The sequence below is a fragment of the Charadrius vociferus genome, unplaced genomic scaffold (assembly GCF_000708025.1).
Source record: "Charadrius vociferus isolate BGI_N301 unplaced genomic scaffold, ASM70802v2 scaffold436, whole genome shotgun sequence".
Classification (NCBI taxonomy): Eukaryota; Metazoa; Chordata; class Aves; order Charadriiformes; family Charadriidae; genus Charadrius; species Charadrius vociferus.
The window spans coordinates 2,100,094-2,122,233 of record NW_009649187.1 but is presented as its reverse complement, the minus strand read 5'-3'; the positions used below and the strand labels follow the sequence as shown (position 1 = coordinate 2,122,233).

The following is a 22,140-nucleotide window of genomic DNA, read 5'->3' as shown; positions in this document are numbered from 1 at the left end:
TACTGGCACTTGTGCTTTAATTTAAGCGTGTTCTTAAATGCTCTGTTGGGCTTCTGTGCGGGTGATAAAATTCTTTGTGTTCTGTAAGTGTAGTCACAAAACTTTTAGTTCTAGGAGTATGTTATAAAAAGTATATAGAAAAGTGAAGAAATGTTGTAGGTACAGAATGTCACGTTTGCTGCTCTGTACTAGATTTCTTACCCTGTGGAAGTGTTAGGGAATGCATGTGCAAAAATCAATTAAGTCTAGTAATTTAACAAATTGTAAAAGATCTGTGATATAAGAAGAGTTCTGTGATTACAGGTTCTTGCATCTGTATGCCAGCACTAAATACCTCCCAACTTGAGGTAAAGAAAACATTCACTCATGTCCTAAGGGCTGAATGGTGCTGTCACAGCATCGGTGTTCTCAGCTCTGCTTGGGAGTCCCCATGCGCAGAGGACAGCTCTGCATCCCACTTACTGGGCTTGTTTGACTCGGGGACTTCCTGAGCTCCTTTCACCACATCATGGGAAATCTGCCCTGCACCCAGCACTGCGGGAGCCATTGAGCTTGGGGAGGGTGCCAGGAGCCAGCCAGCGGGATCGGAGGTCTGCCCGTCAGACTGGAAGGGGAGAGTTCACTGTAATTTCAACAAAGCTATGAAGTTAATGTCTTTAAGTTAATGTTGGAAAAGCAGTTGGAAAAAACCACCTACACCGAGGTTTAATGTGTGTACGTTATCAGCATCAGCTGATTTGTAGTAACACTTCTGAGCATACTGAGGCAAAGATAAATGCAGACTTCGCTCGTTAGGTGACATTTGTTAAAGGAATTTCAAGATTCCATAAAGATTGTCATATAATTAGGATTTACCGGCTTGCTTTAGAGGTACTGTTAGTTCTTTAGGTAATTGATGAAAGAAATTACAGTGTTTCAGCAGAAAGCATATTGCAATTGCAGCAGTCCATTTCTTTTTTCAGTCCATTTACTGATGAATTTGCAGTTCTCATTTCAGTTTAGGTGAAGTAATAATAAACAAAGGGTAGAGTTTATCTCCATCCAGAATGTTGTAACACAGTAATAATAGCAGGCATATTTGTTCTCATCAGCTTGGGTTCCATTTTCTTATTAATGGCAGTAAAATTTACAGTCTGCAATTAATCATTTGGAAGCAACAATAGTGTAGAACCTTGTTCAGTTTTATTTCAGTTTATTAGATTTTAAATTCACATCGTTGTTGGTTTGGGTTTGTTTATACTTGCCATGGTCATGATCCCAATTTTTCATTATAAGATGCAAGTATTAAGTGTTTACTGTAAGTTCTGTCATTGCTTTTGAAGGTGCTATGTCAAAAGGGAAAAATAGCCACTTTGAACCTGTGTACAATTTCTGTGAACTTTTTGTCTGACAAGAGGTACTTACAACAGCATTTTCAGTTGCCAGCAACAGCGTTGGAAAGAAAATAATGTGCATAAGTCATTTCATATTATGTGAAGTGGATATTGGCTTTGCTGGGCTGGAGTTCCCCAGCATGCACTTTCTCAGAACCTGTTCTTTACATGTGCTACATGGTATGAGCTTTGCATTTTATGATGCTGGGAGAATTATAAGTAGTAAAAATACTGCATACTTTAAAGCAGTGCTTGTCTAACCTGTTCTGCTGAACTCGGTGTCTTGGCAGAGCAGAACTAGCTATGGCTTTGAGGAACAAGAAGTGGATAAGAGACATTGTAATTATTTGGTTTAAAATAATACTCTTTTATCTTTGCATGTAGTTAGCTGGTATCATTAGGTCATGTTCAAAAAATATTATTTAGATCTTGATCTAAGTTGAGTTTTTTCTTTTTTTTTTTTGTCCTTCAGTTTGTAAGACTTGTATTGTTCAACACTTTGAAGACAGCAATGACTGTCCCAGGTGTGGCAACCAAGTGCATGAGACCAATCCACTAGAAATGTTAAGGTAAGATGACATTGTACAGCATTTGCGGTAATGGAAGAACAAAAAATAATTATAAAAATTAATCTTAATATCTTTATCTTGAAAGGGAATTAAATTTTTTGTTTATTTGTATAACATATATATCAACTGTTCTTGGCCATAGATTCTGTCAACTTTTCATCTCCCAATAAATTGTAAATCAAGTGTTTTCAGATGTAATAAAAGGAGGAAAGATAAGGGAAAGACACAGCAGTGCTGGGTATATTGTACAAATTAAAACTAGTATTTTAATACCGCTATTAAACAAAGAAATTAACCACATACCTTTTGTCCTTTACATGAAATGAAGTTCTAGACTTTCTTTTTTCAAACTATTTAGGGCATTCCAAACTACATGCAACTTTTTTTTTCTCTTCTTAGAGTAATGCAGAAAATGAATCATGCAAATAACTGAATGTTTTCCAAGGGGTCTGTTTACCAATCTGAATTGAAATCTGCTGTCAGATTAAAGAAAAGACACTCATGAAAGTTTTGACACTGAAAATGCCCTTTCTTGAGAGTTTGCATTTTTTATATCACAGCAACTAATCTCTGTTTAAACAATTATTTTTCTTGAAATTCTGGATTCTCTTTTAGTGATGTTATGCTGAAACAAAGGTGATAGCCTAGTATGGAGAAATCAAGAAATGTCATCATAAGTGGAAGAACTTTTCCTAAAAGAATGAAGCCACTCCTTGCCCTCATTCCCAACGCTCCCTCCACCTCTTCCCCCCCATACCAGTATTATTAGTTTGCAATTAGAATTTAGGAAAAAATATTCTTACATCAATGTTAGAAGAAATATTTACATCTGGAATTTACTAGGGTTAGTATAATTTCCTAAAATCATTGGTTTTGCTACAATTTGTCATATTTTGCTTTTATTTTTATGACTGGTGTGTGCAGAGCAATTCCCATACTTCAGTTATATACCAAGAGGATAGGTGAGAGAAATTAAATTCAGCAACTCTAAAGGGAGTCATTAGCTTAAGGCTTTATCATCTAAATGTTTTTGGAAGGGTAGGGCTAAATGGTTTGTGTGGATGTTTACCATAAGTATTTTTCTGATCTCCTGTCAGTGTCTGGGGCACTGTGTCAGCCACAACAGAAGAAGCTATATAGAGTGCATAAGGCTACTAATAAGCATTTTAGAAATATTTCTTTTATTCTGACAGTACCATTTCATAGGAGCTGAAAAAAGCATTCTCTGAAACATCTAGTAGATGTTTAGTAAAATAATAGCATGCTAAAGCAGGAAATGATAGAAGGGTGAGAAAAGTTGTGACCACAAGCCAGAAATGTGGGAAAAGCTATTTTGTCTGTGATTATTTCCTCAAACTGCTTTTACAGTCATCGGGTTTATTTGCCAACAAACTGCATATAACTAGGATCTTGCTGGTTGTATTTTATGAAACAGTTTTAAACATTTGCTAAACTAATAATCAGAAGAGCATACAAGTAGCGTAATGGAATTATCTTTTTTGGATGTTGCCTGCATAGCTTAATACGTCTTACTGCAGATACTTAATACGTCTGACTGCAGAGAGACCAGCCCCATTATTGCTCAAGAATGCAGTCATTCTCTGAGAAATGGTGTTGAACACTCAAGATAGTATTTTTAACTGAGATCTTTGAGATAAACTTTATAAACAACTTTATAAACTCAATTCTGAATAACTTCATAGAATCATAGTATCGTTTAGGTTGGAAAAGACCTTTGAGATCATCAAGTCCAACTGTTAACTTCATAATTATGTGAGCTTTTTAGATGTATCTTCTAGTTGGCAGCACTTAGAGTCTGTTGAAACTATAAGCCTAAGTCTGAAATTCAACATTGAGCTCTAAAATGAAAATCCGGGAAGAGTGTTGAATTCCAGAATTCCCTTTCCTGATATAGCAGCAGAATTCTGCATCAGCGATATTCAGTTGCGTCTGGGTCGGTTATACTGTGAAGGCAGGCTTCTTTTTCTCTTGGTAGCGTCTTTCTTTGGATGCAAGTTGTCCTGAGTGATACTCTTCGGTTGCTTCACTTCACATAATTAGCAATTATCAGCAAGTAGCTTTGATCTTGTAACTCATTCAATATCACAGGAGAGGTGAAAAGAAACTACATGGAGATGGCAAATGCTTGGTTCTTCTTTATACACATTCTGATTTGGAGGTTGGAAGATGGGGGGGGAGGGAAGAGGTGTGTCTAAAATATGAATGTTCTTGTTTCAACTGTAACAGGAAGTATCAAATTAAGTGACTGAGACCAACTTTGGAGTTATGTCAAGTAGTTTCACTTTGGAACAAGTTTGATGCGAGTCATAGAAATTCAAATCTTTGCTACAGAGTGCTCATGGGCATGGATAATAGGAACACCGTAAGATGCATCTGAAATTGAGAATCTTTTTAATTTCCTAAATTTTTTTCCCTATAGTTTTAGTTTCCCCGTACTTAAAGATCAGATAAATGTTATTTTTTTTCTGCACTTTTTAAAATACTAATTAGTATTTAGGCTTCCTAAGGACAAAATAGCTCTTTTTGTTCAGTTTTTGAAATAAAATAAAGTCTTTGACTAGAGTATGAAGCCTGGTTTTGCTGCTAGCATCGCTTGACTGGTTTTCTTGCGATGTTGGCATGACCAGCGACTTTTCTTTTTCTAATTCATCATTGAAGACAAATTAGAAAATGCTAAGTGGAAATTTTCAAAAATAAATGTAGAAAAACCAGCATGTGTTATACTATCCTGAGGAACGGTTAGTGGGATTTTGAATTAAGGTAGTAATGTTCTCTTTTGAAGTCCTTATTTCTTTTCTCTTAATGAGTACATTATGAAGATTGGAGCTTTCTTACAATGTGAAATGAATTCCATCTCCAAGACAGGTTCCCAAGTTCCCAGTGCTCTGCTGTGGGAACTTCATAGAGAGCAGTACCATCTAGTTGCATTAGCTATTGAGAGGAGAGGCTAGAAGAGTTAACATAACATTTGGAAAGGTAGACCTGTATTGTCATCTATTAGAAGATAAGTCCTCTGACATCCCATGAATTTGTTTTTCTTCGAATCTGTGAGAAAGTGCTCTCTACGCTGCTTTGGTTTAGGGGAGGTGGGTTTCACTTGCTGAATATTTTTTTTTTTTGTTCTTATTAGAAGCAGCAATTTAAAAATTGAAAAAGTCATAGCTTAAATGTGAATATTCTTATGGTATGAATGTGCCCATGAACTGATACATAACATAAGGAATTAGTCTCAAAACAAGATGATTGGGTAATAAGTCTAATTGTAAACTTTTAATTAAAAATACAAATTCTGTAAAGAGAATCTGGAATGCTTATATATTTATTATAAGGTGATAATTGTTATCTATTAAAATGGCTTTTAGGCATTCCTCAACAATAAAATCATTCAGTCTTCTTCCTACTTTGCTGTTGCTAGTGAACAAAAGATAAAGAACAGTTATGTGTTTTAGAAGAGGCCTATGGTGCATCAGTAATAACATCTACACATACATATTTGCATATATACATACATGTATGTGTACAGAGAGACATATATCATTATTGAGATGAAAAATGAAGGCAATGAAAAATATAAGAAAAGCAATTATTGTATTGTAGGTTCTGACTGAATATCAAGGTACTTAATTTCTCTGGCAGTAGTACTTAGTACTTTGTTTTGTCATGGGTTTCTGTTTAGGCTGGGGGCAGTGGGAGATGCTGTTTATAGGATGTAGAGGACAGAGGAGAGAAAGGAAAATGAGACAGAATGAGAGACAGAGGACACTGAAGGATAAGTGAGGGAGGGAGAGGGAGTGGAACTACAAGGGGGATGATAAACTAAATGAATAGGAGAATAGGTAAAATTAAGAGAAAGGCAAAGAAAAATATTTTAGCTTCAACAAAAAAGGTAAATGCACAGTGTCCTCTGGAGGGGACTGTAACAGCTATTTTTGGTGGTACTATAGAGAACGATAGATCGTTCCCGGGTACCGGAGGACATGCCTGTGCTGTGTACTGTTGTCCGGTAGACAAACCCATGGCATATTTAAATAGTTTAAATGAATTAGGTTGGGTACCGGGAACTGTCTAGCCAGAGCAGCATGGATGCTCTGTGGTTTTCTTTATCCTGCCAAGATTTGTTTGTCTGTGTTGTAATGAGTAGGGAATAGTCTGTTCAGGTTTTCATAACAGTCTTATTACAGAGCACTTGAACACTTAGTATGATAACGGAGTTTATACTTTTCATGAATACTACTCATGATGTGGACCTTAAAATTGGATCCTACTTTTCCAGTTTGTTCTTTTTAGTAACACAAATTACAACAATGAAAATTTTAGAGTATAATGTGTGTTCTCTTCAGCTTCATTTTTGTCTTTATACATTGAAAAAATAAATTCCTTACTTATTTCTAAAAGAAATCAGTTCAGGAGGTGGTTGAGATAAGCTTTTAATGCATGTTGTCTCTCAAGCTAAAATCAATTGGGTTTTTACGTGATGTAGTATTTACCAAAAATATGCAGTTCGTTTTATTATTCAAACGGTTTTGTTGTTTAAAGGCTAAAAATATTTAAAATGCTCGTTTCTACTTAATGAGAAATGTAATTTTTTTTCCCTTTGAAAGGCTGGATAACACCTTAGAGGAAATTATATTTAAGCTCGTGCCCGGACTTCGAGAACGTAAGTTTCTGATTTGGTACCTGTTTGGGTTGATGGAGGGAATATGGCCGTTTCTAATGATTTACCTGTAATATTGATTTAAAAATTCACATTACTGTTCTTTGATGTTAACTAGAGGAACTGCAGCGAGAGATCGAATTTTGGAAGAAAAACAAACCTCAAGAAAATGGACAAGGTGATGATTTTGTTCCCTCTCTTATCTGTATGTTAAGTAACATTGCTCATTAAGCCCTGTTTCTTCACACACTGCTGCATGTACATTGTTTTTACTGAATTTAAAGAGACTACAGAAATTTATAACAAATCTGTGTAAATGTCTTCATGTACTGCTGCTTACGTATTAACCAGTTGTTTTACAAACACTAGCTGTTTTACCATTATTTTTATTTACAGTACCCTAAGCTCTTAATTTCAACACTCATGCAGTTTTCCAGTTGAATTCTTAATTTTCTTGATGCAGCAAGATGCAGAACTACTTGAGTTTTTTACAGATTATTTTCTGTTAGTGAATTTGACCAGCTGTTAAGTAGGAGGTTGTCAAGAATTAGTTATGACAAGTAGTAAAACAGTTTTCCACACACGCTAAACAATTCTTTTATATAGATTCCAAAATGCTTTTTCTCTTTTTTTTGTAGTTGACCCATGAACTTTGAGAGCTCAGTATTAAAGTGCTAAGTGAGGACTACATCCAACTGTTTTTATGCCCCTTTAATTTGACATCAAGATTTTGATATCATAGCCTATCTGATTTGGGCATTTTTAAGAATTTTTGAAGGGCTCTGCTAAGCTAAAGAAATAGCTAGTTTTAGTAAAGGATCGCTGTCAACTAAATGTCTTGCAATACTCTTCTGCACTCAATTGTTTATAATATCTTCTTTTCAATTTCATAACGTTTTGTTTTCTTTTTCACTACTTTTATTGATTTGCATTTGGCATGCATTATAAGGGACAAGGTTCTTTTCTCTGTTGTATAATTAAATGAAGAACTGCAGGACATTTTAGATGAAACTGTATTAGTTTACTACAACATACTGTGTAGTGGATACCTATTCAGTTTTTAAAATACTTAAAAAATATTTTTATGAAATATAGAGATTTGTTAACTGTTTAGAAAACTATTTTCTGCTATATACATAGAAAGAAAAAAAATATATGATTTCCAAATTTGTAGAACATGACTTACTTATAACCAACTTATTCTTCTGGTTATTACCTTCCTCCCATAATTTAATGGTAAACCTAACAGAGATCAGTTACTAAATGTAATGAGTGATTGGATTGTTTTGTGAATCAGAGGAAAGCTCTAACTCTTCTATGTAGCTACAGATATACCAAGCTCTGTTAGGGACTGTATCCTTGGGCTATGGAAATTGGGCTCTACAAATGGTTTGAAAGTTGTGACAATTAATTGAGACAACTTATGAACATTTAAACTATTTTCTGCCATAAATGAGTATTTAGAATCTTGCCTGAGAATAAATTACTCGGTGAGAATAATTTCAGTAAGAATGGACTGTTTCAGTTGTCGATGCCATGCCCTGCAATCACATAGTCAGTCTAGTTCAAAAGAGTCAGTCAGTTATGTCCTGTACCACAGGTCACAACACGGTTCGCAACCTTAGCATTGAAGATCTGTAAAAAAAAAAAAAATAATCCAGGGACTTAAAAATTTCTCATATCAGAAGAAAAAAAAAAAACAAAAACAAACAAACAAACAACAGAGCCTATCTGGGGCATTGGTGACTCCACTGGGAGAGGTGGTTGCTAGAGAGAATTCCTGGATGATCATAGGAAACACACTGTGGTACAGAGAAAAAAAGTATTGGTCCTCTCCAGTATGAACTGGAGAAGGAAGAGGGCAAACAGCTTTACTTTGAGTCACTCTCTGGTGATCGGTTTTACACTGAATATCTGAGAAAAGCATAGGAAGTAGACAATTTCAAAGTTTTGCAAGAAAGATGAGAAAAAAAATGAGACGCCACTTTGCGCCTTAAGGAAATAGGGGTGGAGGTGGTGGGGTGTTGGTTTGTTTTTCCTGTCATCTGTTCTTGGCGCAATGCTTTTGACTTGGAGAACACCAAGTCCATTTTGGTGAGATTAAAATTTCTTTTTTCTTTTTTTTTTTTTTAAACTTCTATCATATTACATTTTAATAACATGCCTCTAATGGACCATCACATTGATTTCTGGAGGCTGCCTGTACAAACATCATTAATTCTGATATCTACAAGGATTTTTTAGTAAATAGTCTGGTCCCATTTACATGGAGGAGCATTTGAATTTCAATTAGAAAACCTTGACAGGTGCAACCTTTTTTGTGTGTTTTGTTTGTGGAATGATTTTGTGATTGGAAATTTGCTGATTTTCCTAGTTCTGTAGTTGGTTTGCCTTTCAAGACTTTTCAAACTGCATAAGTAAATCTTCCTCCATTACTCAGCAGTGATAACTGTTGAAAGTTGTGGATGTATTTACATTGCCTAAGAGTCTGTAAATCACAGGCAGGTACTTCTCAGACAAATGCTTGTGACAGGTAGAGTGCACCTGCTTGCTTAAAAGAGTTTGCTTCCTGGACTTTCACAAAAAGAAAAAAAAACAATCTGTAGTTTGATACTGTAAATTCTGTTCATAGCAAGATGACAGGAACAAAATGTGTGTATAATACACATTCAACTGTGTCAATAGCTAGTAGGGACTTGTGGACAAATCTTTTATAATTACAATGTACTTCAAAATTGTAAGACAGAAAAGTAATGAATGTAGCTTAAAACTCATCTTGAATATGTAGACTGAAGAAAGTGAACTAATTACTGTGTTTAGAAACAGGCATAGATTGACATTTGTTAAAGTTTTCATTTATCTTCTCATCTTAACTCATCTAAATGACTTTAAAAGTTTGTGGTAAGAAACAGCAGAATTTGATCGGAAAGTTTTTCAGGCAATGCAAAAGTAGCTTGTTAAGGTTATTTGTGATAATGTTTTATTCCAACAGAGAGCAGCCTTTGTTTTCAATCAAAATAAGTTAGGAATACAGAAAAAACAAATGTATATAATAGGGTTACTGTATTGTATTCCAAATTTGTAAAAATTACTCCATTTTATGGTTCATTGTATGGTTATTATTTACATAAATTACAGCCTTATCTAGATGTATTTGCTAGTCTTAGGATTTGAGTGTTCAACTATGCTGAACCTTTGAAAACTATAGGAGATGGCACCTTTTCTGAAGAGTTAGATTTTTAAACCAGGAATCAATAGAACATGTAACAACATCAGTGAAGAGAGATAACATGGTATATATGATTGTATAGGATATATGTACTCTACCAAAAAATATGGGGAATGTTCCCCTTTTTTTATATTTTTTATTTTTAAAGAGGAATAAGTAAGTATATGGCTATTTAGTTATAAAATCCTTCTGGAGAGAGACACCTGGAGTTTTTGCAATGATGTTACTTAGACCAGGTCAAAAGTGGATGAAAGTTTTATCTTCCCTTAGTTTACTTCACGATAACATTTCTGGAACTTGTCTCCACTGGGTTATTGCGGCAGACAGTTAATATGAATTGATTACCGATGTTACTTTGATATACAAGTGTTGGGATTAGCCAGTCCACTTTTTATTTAAAAGCAATATCTCAGGCAGTGAACTGCCACACCATAAGAGTAGGTTTGCATGGTTGAGTGATCTTGATGCATTCACAGTTGCAGCGTTTTAATCACTGGATGCAAACAGAAGTAGACAGCCATAACCATTAGTGGTCCATCACCCTAATTATTTTCTGTCACATAGAAATCTGTTGTTTGCATATTACATTAAAATTTCAGTAGTAAAACTTTGTTTTCAGAGATTTGTAAAATGATGACTTTAAGAATGCACTGAATTAAAATTGTATAAATTAATTTGAAGAAAAAATATGCTCTTGAAAGTGAAGTATTACTTTAAATACGGGTTTATTGCTACTGTGACTTTTAATTACTTTACACTTAAATAATGTGATCTTTACATTTTACAGATGAAAGCCCAAAAGCTGATAAACCCAAAGTAGATGAGGAGTGTGATGAAAATGAAGAAGATAAAGACTATCACAGGAGTGACCCACAGATTGCTATCTGCCTTGACTGTTTACGCAACAATGGGCAGTCAGGAGATAATGTAGTCAAAGTAAGTAGTAAAGATAATCTGTGCTGCTGTTATTGTTGGCAGAATAACATCTTCCAGGCACCAAATCATTTTATAACCATTGACAATAAACTTTAATGTGGTGACCTGTCTCCACTTACACGCTCATTGAGTCCTTTTGTTTGAGGCATTTCAATGCATCTTGGAATTTTGTAAAAAATACAGTTCTGTACAGAAATCCATCAGTGACAGTGGATTTTATTATTTTTTTAAATGGATTATAGTTTTGTAGTCTACAGCCTGGATGGTGTATAGCTGCATTACACAACAGATGACAGCATGGCACAGAGGTACTTAAAAAGCTAGCTGTAGGGGAGCTGCCTCCCCCTTTCAGGACTGCTTCTTACCGTGCCAGCATGAAGCTGCTTTCCAGTTGGGTTGTGCGCTGAATTACTGGGATCCAGGTCTTCTGAGCTGTAAACCTGATTCTGAGACTGATGTTTCATCTGTGGCCTGGGGCAGGTCACTTCCATCTGTAACGTGTGTAGAGTAATACCTGCTGACTGTTGTTTTTAGAATTTAGGGATACTTGGTTTCTATTCCTGAAGGCAAGATTACCTAATGGTATTGGATCTAGAAGAAAGTGTTAGAAATCCTCTCAGATTTTAATATTTTATTAAATTACGAAGACAAGAATTAAAAAAAGTTTAAAATTTGTCTCATAAATTACTACTTATATTTTCTGTTACATGTATAATTTTGGAAGTTCTTACATGGTGAGAAAGTTTTGATTCAGCAAGAAAACATATGTATGTGTTATCACTGTCTATTTATGCTATATACAGTAAGAAATCTGTATCCCTGTCACCATGTAGGAGTCTCAGGTTTCCAGCTTTCCTGTTGAATCAAAACTATTAGGTTCTGGATCACAGAATCTGTGATGATAGATCACATCTCAGGTTTATAGCTTCCCTGTATTTTACCTAGATTATTTGAGGATGTTTTAACTTCCTTTTTCTCTGAAGAACTGAAGAAATTCTAAGAAATGTAACATCTGTTTGGCCCCCAGCGTTACTAACACAGACACTTAGATTATTTAAGTTCTTCTGGGGCTTTGGTAGTTTTGGTCTTTTTTTGTTGTTTTTTTCTTTCCTGCCTTCTGTATCTTTTGGAAATTTCTTTACAACCAGAGACGGGTCAAATGAACTTGTTTGTCATCTTGTAAATTTTGCAAAAAAAGTGAATAAAAATGAACCTGTGGTGCCATGATGAATGAAGAGAATGCAGTAAAATTGGTTACTCGTTGAAAAAAATGCCAATTACAGCTGTTCTTGTACTAAAGATTGCTTACATGCTCCGAAATTTCTAACATGCTCTTTCTGTTTTGTTGCTGTTGTTTTAGGGTTTAATGAAGAAATTTATCCGCTGTTCTACTCGAGTGACCGTGGGAACTATCAAAAAGTTTCTCAGCTTAAAATTAAAACTTCCAAGTTCTTATGAGGTACATTTGAAAGAACGATGCTTATATTTTTATTTCCCTTCAAATTATTAGGTGTTCATGAAATTTAATCATATTTGAACTGAGGAATATTTTTTTTAGCCCAATCAGTGAGTACTGTTCGATATTCCAAGTTACATTTTCTGCCCTTAAATGAGAATTGATATCACAGTGACTAAAATTGCTAATCAAGGAACTCGTATGGTTCTAGTCACTTCAGTTTGTTGCTGTATCCTGTGAAGGATATTTTTATGATATTTTTGTTCGAAGTAAATGCTTTCTCTTTCTATGTGGCTAATAAAAAAGTCACTTAATAGAGTTTTGGGCTAGTAGCTACTGCAGAAAAGGAGAGATCAACTAGACATACACCAAATTACTCCGCAGTTTCATTTTCTTCAGAGGTAAGAAACTATCCTGTAATTATGAAGAAGTGCGGAACGATGCCATTTGAATCTTTCAAAATGCAGGGTGGAGCTGGGAAGCATGAGAGTCCTGCCTCTGCTTTCCCTCTTCCCATGGATACGGCAATATTGACCTCAGCGCAGTCTATTTCTTCAGCCAGTCCTCGGACAGGACAGGACAGGACACAACGGGCATCATCCCGGCTTTGCGCAGAGGCAGGGCTCAGTCAGGGTAGGCGCGCAGGTTACTGCAGAGCTACGCGCAAGAGTTTGTTGCAGTATTGTGACGTGCCGACCAGCCATTTTGAGGTTATTTGGTTTTGTTAATTATGTTAAGTTAATCTGTCTCTGGCTTGTGTTACATAGTATCTGCTTACTTCAAAATTTTGGCATTTTTTTCCACTTAAAAATGGCTATAGTAGTGAAAGAATTGTCAAACGCTCTCAGTGGAGGGTAAAAGTAAGATGCTAAAATACAGTTTAAGCCAGTCATTTTTTACAGTAAGGTTATCGCTTTTCTTAAATTTTGCCTTTAGTCCTTCAGTTAATCAAGAATCATGTTTGTATACTGAGAAATGCATTTTCCTTGTAATTTATGGTTATTTTTAAATTAAAAAAAATTAAATTACCATTTATTTTTAAAACCTGAAAATTACAGCACTTCCAGTTTGTGTCTTTGGGTTTGAAAGAGCACTGATGTAGCGAGGTGGCCTTCAAAATACAGCACAAAGATTTGTCTTCAAACAGATAGCATGTAGTATTGATAAATATAGGGAGAGTTTGTCTTAAGTAGCCTTTCTTCTGTCCACACCTTAACTGAAAACACGAAAGTGAAAAAATGAAGTGGAATACTACTGTACAGAATAGCATTTTGCCAGTATGGTGTGTTTATCCACATTCGATATATGTCGGATAGAATTATGTTATGATGATAGGAGTTGTGGAATTAACTCTCAGACATTCGTTTAGGAGTTCATTTAGACATTAATATTTTTCATCCCTTTGTCTTACTGTTTGTTCTGTTGTATTTTAAGCTGGATGTACTATGCAATGGAGAAATCATGGGGAAGGATCATACTATGGAATTCATCTATATGACGAGATGGAGACTAAGAGGCGAAAACGTAAATGTTGTTACATTATTAATAAATGATGTTTTGGTATATTTGATATAGAGGGTATACATGCATTCACAGCTTGGCCCAAAATATATGCTGTGACCCTTCAAATATCCCTATGTTTAAAAGTGCATTTTGCATGTTTTCTGGATTTCTCATGTTAAACCCTGTGAGTAAAACCCTGCAGCACGTATATTCTGGAGATTCTGAAACTTCAAACTAGCAGGTGTACAAAGTTTACATGCACGTTCTGCTCTGAGTTTTAAGTCAAGTATCTGAAAACCTCAGCGCTTGTTCTTTTTCTGCATGTTTGCTTTTTTAGTGACCTTTTGAGTTACAATAGTTGAGGAATCTGCATCCAGCAGTTTTTTATTAAGAATCTGTTTTATTCAGTCAGTAAACTGAAAGTGACACTGAAAAATTACTGTAGAAAAGTAATTGTTTTATTATTGTTGATGTTAATACTACACCCATGTTTTTTAGATACGCTGTATAACACACATCCAGATAGCACAGCTAAATGGGTTTTCCTTGCTGCATGTGCATATTTTAGAATTGCAATATTTAAATTTAAAGAAATTTCTTTCAGATCTGATAGTTTGATTTAGTAGCCCTTAATTGCCTTGTATATTTAATTTTTTTTTGTTAGAAATCATATTTCCATTTCTTCTCCTTCTTTTTGCTTGTATATGGCTGTTGATTGTTCTTCACTCTTTATTGGTTTGCGGTATATGCAGGTTTGTTGTCTATCACTACCAGTGGAGGCTATATTGGAGTGCAGCTAAGGTTAAGCACTTAACATATGTTAATTTACTGATCTGTACAAACTCTCTGTACTTTTTTTTTTTTTTAAGCTTCCTAGTGCTCAGAATAAAAAGCACCAGGGCATGAACAGAGAAGACAGAGGATTCACAAGTTTATTAAAGTTTTACCTTAATCTGAAGAGAGAAAAAGAAAAAAAAGAAAGGGAGATTTTGATAGGAATTAGGGGAGTTAATGTATATAGGCAAGTATTCATTAATTTTGAAAGTAATATTGCACTGCAATTTGATGACTGCTGAAACCCCAGTATTGGACCAATAAGGAAACTTTAAGTAGTATTTTTTCAATACTCCTTTGAAACCAGTTGTTTGGCTTACCATCTTATATTTTTGTTAGTATTGGCTGTACTATTAGGAAATGCTGAGGCAACAACTTTAGTGATAATGGAATTCTTTGATGACATGTAATCCCGCAGCCCCTGCCTACGAACGGACTTTTGGCAGTTGCATTGGTTTAGAAGCAATAGTAACCATCCTCTTGACAAAAGGGACATTATTTATACCGGTTAAAATTTTTCAAAAATCTCAGACCTATAGTTTTTAAATTTAAGTGAATGTAAGAGTTCACAACCCTTGATTAAATTTATAAGTTGTGTTTACATACACATTGTATAGTCAGATATGTGTTTGTGTTTTCATTTATGTAGTTTTAAATCACTCCCCTGAAGTCAGAGATAACAAACTAAAACCTGTAAAAATTACACTGTGCTGGTGATAAACCCAGTAACATCTGTACTTCTATGATTTTGTTTTCCCTAACTGTATTGGGTCTTTTTATAAAACAGAAGTTACGATGGTAATTAATTCACAATATCTTCTTTTGGATGAAGATCAAGTAAATCCATTATCTCCATATTTGGTACTATTCACTGTGAGCTTTTACTGGCACACCTGTGGACCTTCCATGAGGTAGAGTAGTAAAGGGAAAATATCCACTTATTCCTTAGAGAAGTATTTCCTGTTTTAAATAAGTAAATTAATTTTAAACTTTACATTTGAAAATTTAAAAAAAAAAAAACCAAAACATTAAACGGTAAATGTATATGTCCGGCTGTGAATGCCTCTTATCTGATCAGAAAATCATCTCCTTCGCAGTTTCGGTGTCAGAACTGCTCATCTTCGCAAGTCTGCTCACAGGATGGCACTTTTTATCAGGTAAGAGGCACTCACGACTGTACATACTACAGTCATTAAGGTCCTGTCAGCACTTCAGTTGTAATCCAAGTTGTGGAGTTTTTGTAATTCCTCACTACAAAGTGCTAAAACTCTGACTAAGGTCTGAGTATTTTCATTCCTTCAGAGAAAGCTTTATTGATTGAATGATTAAATAGAATCCTTTCAAAAGGTTTAGGGGTTTCTTTTACTTTGCATTAGGCCATTTATCCTTTCGTTAGAGACATACCCTTCTGTCGGCTGATGTCCGCATCAGTCTGGAAGGGTTGTCTTAACTCTTCTGATCTCGTCCTCCTAACTAGTAGCATTGGGCAGTCACTGACGAGGGATCAAAACTGAAGAGTGTGACTCAAAAGAGACTACATTGGTTTCATCTTTTTATGGCAATTCATATGTTCTTTTTAATGGAGTAAAGAAAAGTTTTTTCTAATACTGTATTCCTGTCACATCTTTTAAAATTAGAAATGGAATAACGCCTTTTGTCTAGAATACAACAAACCAAAACCTTGGTTTCATCTTTTTATGGCAATTCATATTTTTAATGGAGTAAAGAAAAGTTAGATTTTTCTAATACTGTATTCCTGTCGCATCTTTTAAAATTAGAAATGGAATAATGCCTTTTGTCTAGAATATAACAAACCAAAACCTCTAGAACCTGCAAACTGAAGTTGATTTCTAAATTTCATTGATCAAACTGGTTTATACCTATATGAAATAATATTGTGGTTTCCTCGCTGAGAATTTTGGTTTGAACTAATTTCTAAAAGTTACTTTGGAAGTTTGAAATAATATTTTTGCTTGAGCAAAAAATTAAAGTTAATGGTTAAGGGTCACTCCCCACTATGGATGGGAGTGACCTACTGCAGTCATGCCTACTTCAATAATTAGAATTGTTCCAGCACAGTGCATTTTATTTATACAGTTGGTTTGTAATTTTGTTTGCAAAACCACCGAGCCTCACTGGTTTACATGGTAATTTCAGTGAGATGACTGCTCTGCCTCTGCCTGTGTGCACTTCCCGTTAGAGTTGCATGCTGTTAGAGACCATTTATATAGTCAAAGTGAAAAATATGTGAAATAGCATTTAAATAATATGCTAGTCGTATCCTATGCAAAAAATCAGAGAGCAAGGATACTACAAATATATGGGTTTTTTAATTGTACATGCAGACTACACGTGGTGCTCCCTGTCTTCTCTCCTAAATGCTCCTGCTACTGTTGAACTCTGGGTTTATGTTTTTTCTCTGCACTCCAGTTTGTAAATCCCCAGCAAGTAAGATCACATTTAGTTCTGGTGATCATTTCACTACCACGGCATGGCAAGTTTATTAACCTGTATAGGTCTCTGCAGTGATAGCTTTCTTTTTTGGTCACTGAAGTTCATCTGTATTGCTTTTGAAGAATGCAGTAAAATATTTCTGGGTTTAATTATAACTTCTGTAATGATCCTTTATAATTCCAAATTTGCAAGAAAAAAGACTTAGCTGTGTCCCTCTGCCCTCTGGCAGAGAGGCAGTTAAGCCCATACAGTTGCTGAGACAATAAGATTTTCCTGGGTTTTTTGCTGTAAAAGACTTCCAGTAGACTAATGAAGTTAAGAGGAATACATCAAACTTAAATGAAATGCTGACAGACTGAAAAAATAAGACATCTAGTAAAACAGAATTTCCAGCAACAAGTGCCTAGGTATTCCACAGCACTTTCTGGAAACCCACCCACTCTTGTCTCCCGTTCCAGGACAGTTTTGTCCGATTCAGGGGTCCAAGCTGTTGATTTGCCATTTTTTTCCCAGTAAGAACTAATAAAAATATATCACTAGATCTGCAATTGAGGAGTTTGGATTTGGGGGAGAACTTAGCCCTCATCTCAGAAAATCAGTCGACAGCAATTTGACCTGATCTTTTTTCTTTTTTTCTTTTTAATACCAGAGTAGCCTGGTTCCCACTAAGCACTACTGACTACTAGTATAGCTATGGAACCCCCATGTAAATAAAAATCAGTCAAAGTACATAATCTATAAATGGACTTTGTTTTAAAACGTGTAAAATTTCAAGATTGCTTTTCCTCAAACACAGCAACACAGAAATAAGAGTAGTTGTTTGAGCACACCAAGTATATGTTGTAAAACCTATAAATCATTAAATATATAAAAGCAGATACAGGAATTTTATATTAATGACAAATAACTACAACTAACTGACTTAGAGATTTAATATAGATTTGAAGTACAGGTATGGATTTAGCTGTTGAAATGTATAGAATTATTTCATATAGATGAAACTGATTGCTATAGACGTGTCTTAGGGATAAGCTCTGTCTAAAAGCAACTTTTAACTGCATTTCCTTTGTATTTTTTATGAATTATGTCTTCATGTTTTCTTGTCTGTTTTTGTTGTTGTTTTGCTGTTGTTTTTGTTTTCAGTCTTACCCTATGGTACTTCAGTATCGACCTAGAATTGACTTCGGTTAGACCAAAGGGCCAGATCCCACTGAGATGAATCCTGCACTATTTGTTTACCCATCGACAGATTGCACAATGAATGGATGTGCCTGGATTAGGGGGACACAACCAGATTTTCAGCATGCAAATAAGGACATTGTCTTTCTTAAAATTGTCAGTTGCATCTCTGTTGTTTCTATTAGAGCAAGCCAAGTGCCATTCTGCTACTGAAATGTGCATAAGATATTTGTGTATCTTACGAGTGTGCTGCAAATCATAGCCAAAACCATGAAGTGTACAGTCAAGATTCAAAACCTATGGAATATTTTTGCTTGCGTGTTAGAGAATTTTTTCTGGTCCTAATATTGATTACACTAGCAAAATGGCAGAGTGCTCATTCCATGTGGTGTTGCAGTTTCACACACTTACTATTTTACTGAATATTGTTGTTTAAATCATAGAGTACTGTAAAAATAACTAAGGATTATACCTTGAAAATATTTTGTATAGAAAATATATTTAGAAGAGTGGTGATTGGGCCACTACCTTTTTCTTGGTAAGCTTCTCATGGGTCCAGGTATAGCTCACTCATGAGTGTGCAACAGTCCTTTTGCAGTGAGTGAAGATTAATTACCTTTCACAAGAGATGTAGGACGGGGTAATTCAAAACAGTAATTTTACATCTTCTAAACAGATTCTGCTAATATTGCTTAAAAGCATTGCAGCCTTTGTGATTGCACTTTTCTATGGTTTCCCTAAAGATTGGAATTTGGGATAGTAGCTATTTTTGGAAAATGGCTTCTGGTCAGATTACATTTCTTCTAATAAAGCCTCCATAAAAAGGAAGTTAAAAATAATGTGTCTGTGGAACAAATAAATTTCACTGTAAGATTCCAGCCGAGGCAAAATTTTACATAATTGTTGCCTTTCATAATAAGCATTTCCTTTTAAGATTGGGTGGAGGTATATAACATGCTCAAACAAAAATAATATATAGCTTTAATTACATTATGTATCTCTTGTGACTATCTGGAGTTTAGCATTCGTTACGGAAATTTTCATTCATATTTCCATAAAATTAGAGGTAATGCAATACTGAAGATAAGCAGTCTGACCAAAACAATTGTTCAGGTCTTGTTTTTCCAAAGACCTGGTAGCGCTGGATAAAAAGTGATTGTTGCCTTAAGTATTGCAAGCGTAATGGTTCTACTATAGAATGCTCGTTGAGGTTTCTGGTAATGTTGCAGGGAGCATATTAATGCATATGTTTTCTGTAGTCTTCCATTGTCTTTGCTCTGCTTAAAACTTGGTTGAGTTTTTCACTTCAAATTCTGTGGAGAAACTTAGTTCAGTACCTTTATGTAATTTCTACTTAATACACGCCTGCTAGTATTGTAGACAATTATTTACTTTCTTATGCCTTTTGCATACAGCAAAAAGGAACCAAATCAACTTTTCAGAAGCTACTATAGAGTGAACTAATCGTACTTAGATAAGACAAAGTGAAAATTCTGTCTTGGGATCAAGTATAAAAGATAGATGCAAGGCTGTAAGTCCTTTGTAAATTGTTGTTCATGCACATTAGTACATTGTGGGGGGGGGCGGGAAGCATGTTGTGAATTAAATCTGGCCCCTTTAATGTTAGTGGGAGTTCTAACGTTGATGACTTGAGGAATCCACATATAGTGGGGTTAACTTCTACCATTGCACTCCAAAGCCCATATGACATGCAGAAATCAAGATGCTGTGGGCAGCAGTCTGCTTAGGAAACCTGCCATTGCAGGTCGAGGTTGCACATATTGTGCAGATGCCAGAGAAGCTGGGGAAGCAAAGCGTTGAGGAAGCCACCGCTCCTTTCTGCGGGCGTACTGCGCTGCCTGGGACGGGCGCTGTGTTCCCCACAGAGCAGGAGGGAAGCGGTGCCCATGCCGGCTGCAGGGAGCCGTTATCAGAGTCCCTAGGGAAAAATAGATGCGTTGTGTATATAGAAGTCCTCCTCATGGAGCAGGTTGGAAGAGCAGAGCATGCGTTCTCATTGCAAATCATTCTTCTCTTTAGTATATACAGTTGTTTTGTACGGTAGAAACAGGATATTATTTGTAAATATTTACATGCACATACAAATGACACCTGACAGTTTTTATATATTTCATGTGTTTTTATACCAGAATTTTCACTGTAGATGCACTTGAGATGAAACGCCTGTTTCAGTTTATCACAAAACTAATGGTAGGACTCAGCATAATTTCTGCTTGGTTCAGGGGACAATTTTTTCTCGATAATTGCGCTTTCTGTTCTGCCAAATATCAACAGACTTGTTTTAAAAAGAGGAGAACACAGTATTTTTAATCCGTTTTCAGTTAACTTACAGAGAAGTTTGCACCCACCTAACAGGACCCCTGAAATAAGACTACTTTGGATTCGCTTCTGAATGACAACTAATAGGAGATTTGACTGCTTAATGACTTCCTGTATTCACAGTTCAGAGAACCATGAATTTCTCTTGATCAGAATTGGACATTGGATAATTCATGGTATTTTCTTGATGCAACTTAAAGCTAGATTACAGAAGGCAAATCTTCATTTTAAGCGTGAAAAATACCGACAGATGTGATTTAATGTTCCCAGCTGAGAATCATGGCATTAAATGCATATGATCTAGCCACCTACTCTGTATGCATTTCTGATTTGATGGCACAGTGCCTGAGTGCTGTTATAGTTTACTAGTTTTTGTAGCAGTGAAGTGCCAGTGAAATACATATCTTAACAGGGCAGCCTGTATAACACAGGCACTGCCTTTTTTACAGGAAATTTCTCTTCCGTATAGTATGTATGTGCCATGTGTCTACAGAAATGCACGTTTCATTTGTTTGTGCCAATTAAGAATATCTGAACAGCTTAGGAATATGAGAATGCGTGTACAGATTCCTGTGTGCCAAAGATGGGGTGAAGTGAAATGAGTACGTAAGCATTCCATTAAAACTGCACCATATGCCATCCTAGAGCAGATTACTGTATACAGTCACACTTTCTGAGCATTTCCATGACAAAGTGACACCACTGCATGTTTGTAAAGAATAGGAATATAAAATAAGTGTTGCTGCCACTGTGTTTCTATGGCTTTCCCATATTGGCAGTACCTAACTACAGAGGAATAAGATCTAAAAAGTTCTGCACTACTACCTAACCTTGCTGTCTGTTATTTAGCACATTTGGTGCTTTTTTTTCTTCCCCTAAAAGTGAAAAACTTGTATGTGCTTTTAACTCTGGGGTAACTCATTAATGAAAATCATAAGCAGCTTTTTGTTGAGCGTAGCTGTGTGTTGCATTTGTCTAGTAACAAACTAAGCTAGAGTTTACAAGAGAGATCCTATAATATCTCAAACAATATGGAATTAGATGATTAATGAAGAAATGTATCTTCTATGATGCATTACTACACTGCTCATAGCTAAGGGCCTAGTCCTATAAACATATTTTTATTTGGATGAAATACCAAATAAGATTACTGTAGTAATCTAAGTGACTCATCGCTATAGTAGGTACTGTTCCCATGAAGGCTTCTAGGGTTTGGGTCCTAGGAGTATGCAACGCTCTAAGTATACTGTGCATACTCAGCTAGCTTGCAGTTGTTACGCAAAAAAGATCTCTAAAAAGTATTATTTTGACTTTACTGAAAATGTTATATAAAGCAAAGTGCCTGATTATTAATACAGAATACGTTTTAAGCCCATTATTTGCATTTGGCAGGGTAATATTTGCTTCTGTATTTTATCTATATTTTCAGCAAGAATATTTCATAAACATGCTATATTGAGAAGCTGTCTTTCATGGGAAACAAGCAGAAAAAGAAATGAGTTCTGTTAGATAATTTAAAATTGAAAAACCTATCTCTGTAGAAACTTTATGAAAAGAATTACTTTTATATTGAAATTATTTCCTTTTCTGCA

The 22,140-nt window shown here is 35.3% G+C and overlaps 1 protein-coding gene across 1 annotated transcript in view; it reads left to right on the top strand.

Moving 5' to 3' along the window:
• PCGF5 (polycomb group ring finger 5) overlaps positions 1 to 19,046 on the top strand; it is a 28,547-nt gene extending 9,501 nt beyond the window's left edge. The window contains exons 2-9 of the mRNA XM_009888697.1: positions 1,846 to 1,942; positions 6,565 to 6,620; positions 6,736 to 6,795; positions 10,634 to 10,782; positions 12,143 to 12,241; positions 13,673 to 13,762; positions 15,673 to 15,732; positions 18,173 to 19,046. Coding sequence (XP_009886999.1) covers positions 1,846 to 1,942; positions 6,565 to 6,620; positions 6,736 to 6,795; positions 10,634 to 10,782; positions 12,143 to 12,241; positions 13,673 to 13,762; positions 15,673 to 15,732; positions 18,173 to 18,220 — 659 coding nt within the window. The 3' untranslated portion in view covers positions 18,221 to 19,046. The remainder of the gene's footprint in view (positions 1 to 1,845; positions 1,943 to 6,564; positions 6,621 to 6,735; positions 6,796 to 10,633; positions 10,783 to 12,142; positions 12,242 to 13,672; positions 13,763 to 15,672; positions 15,733 to 18,172) is intronic.
• The last annotated feature ends 3,094 nt before the right edge of the window (positions 19,047 to 22,140 follow it).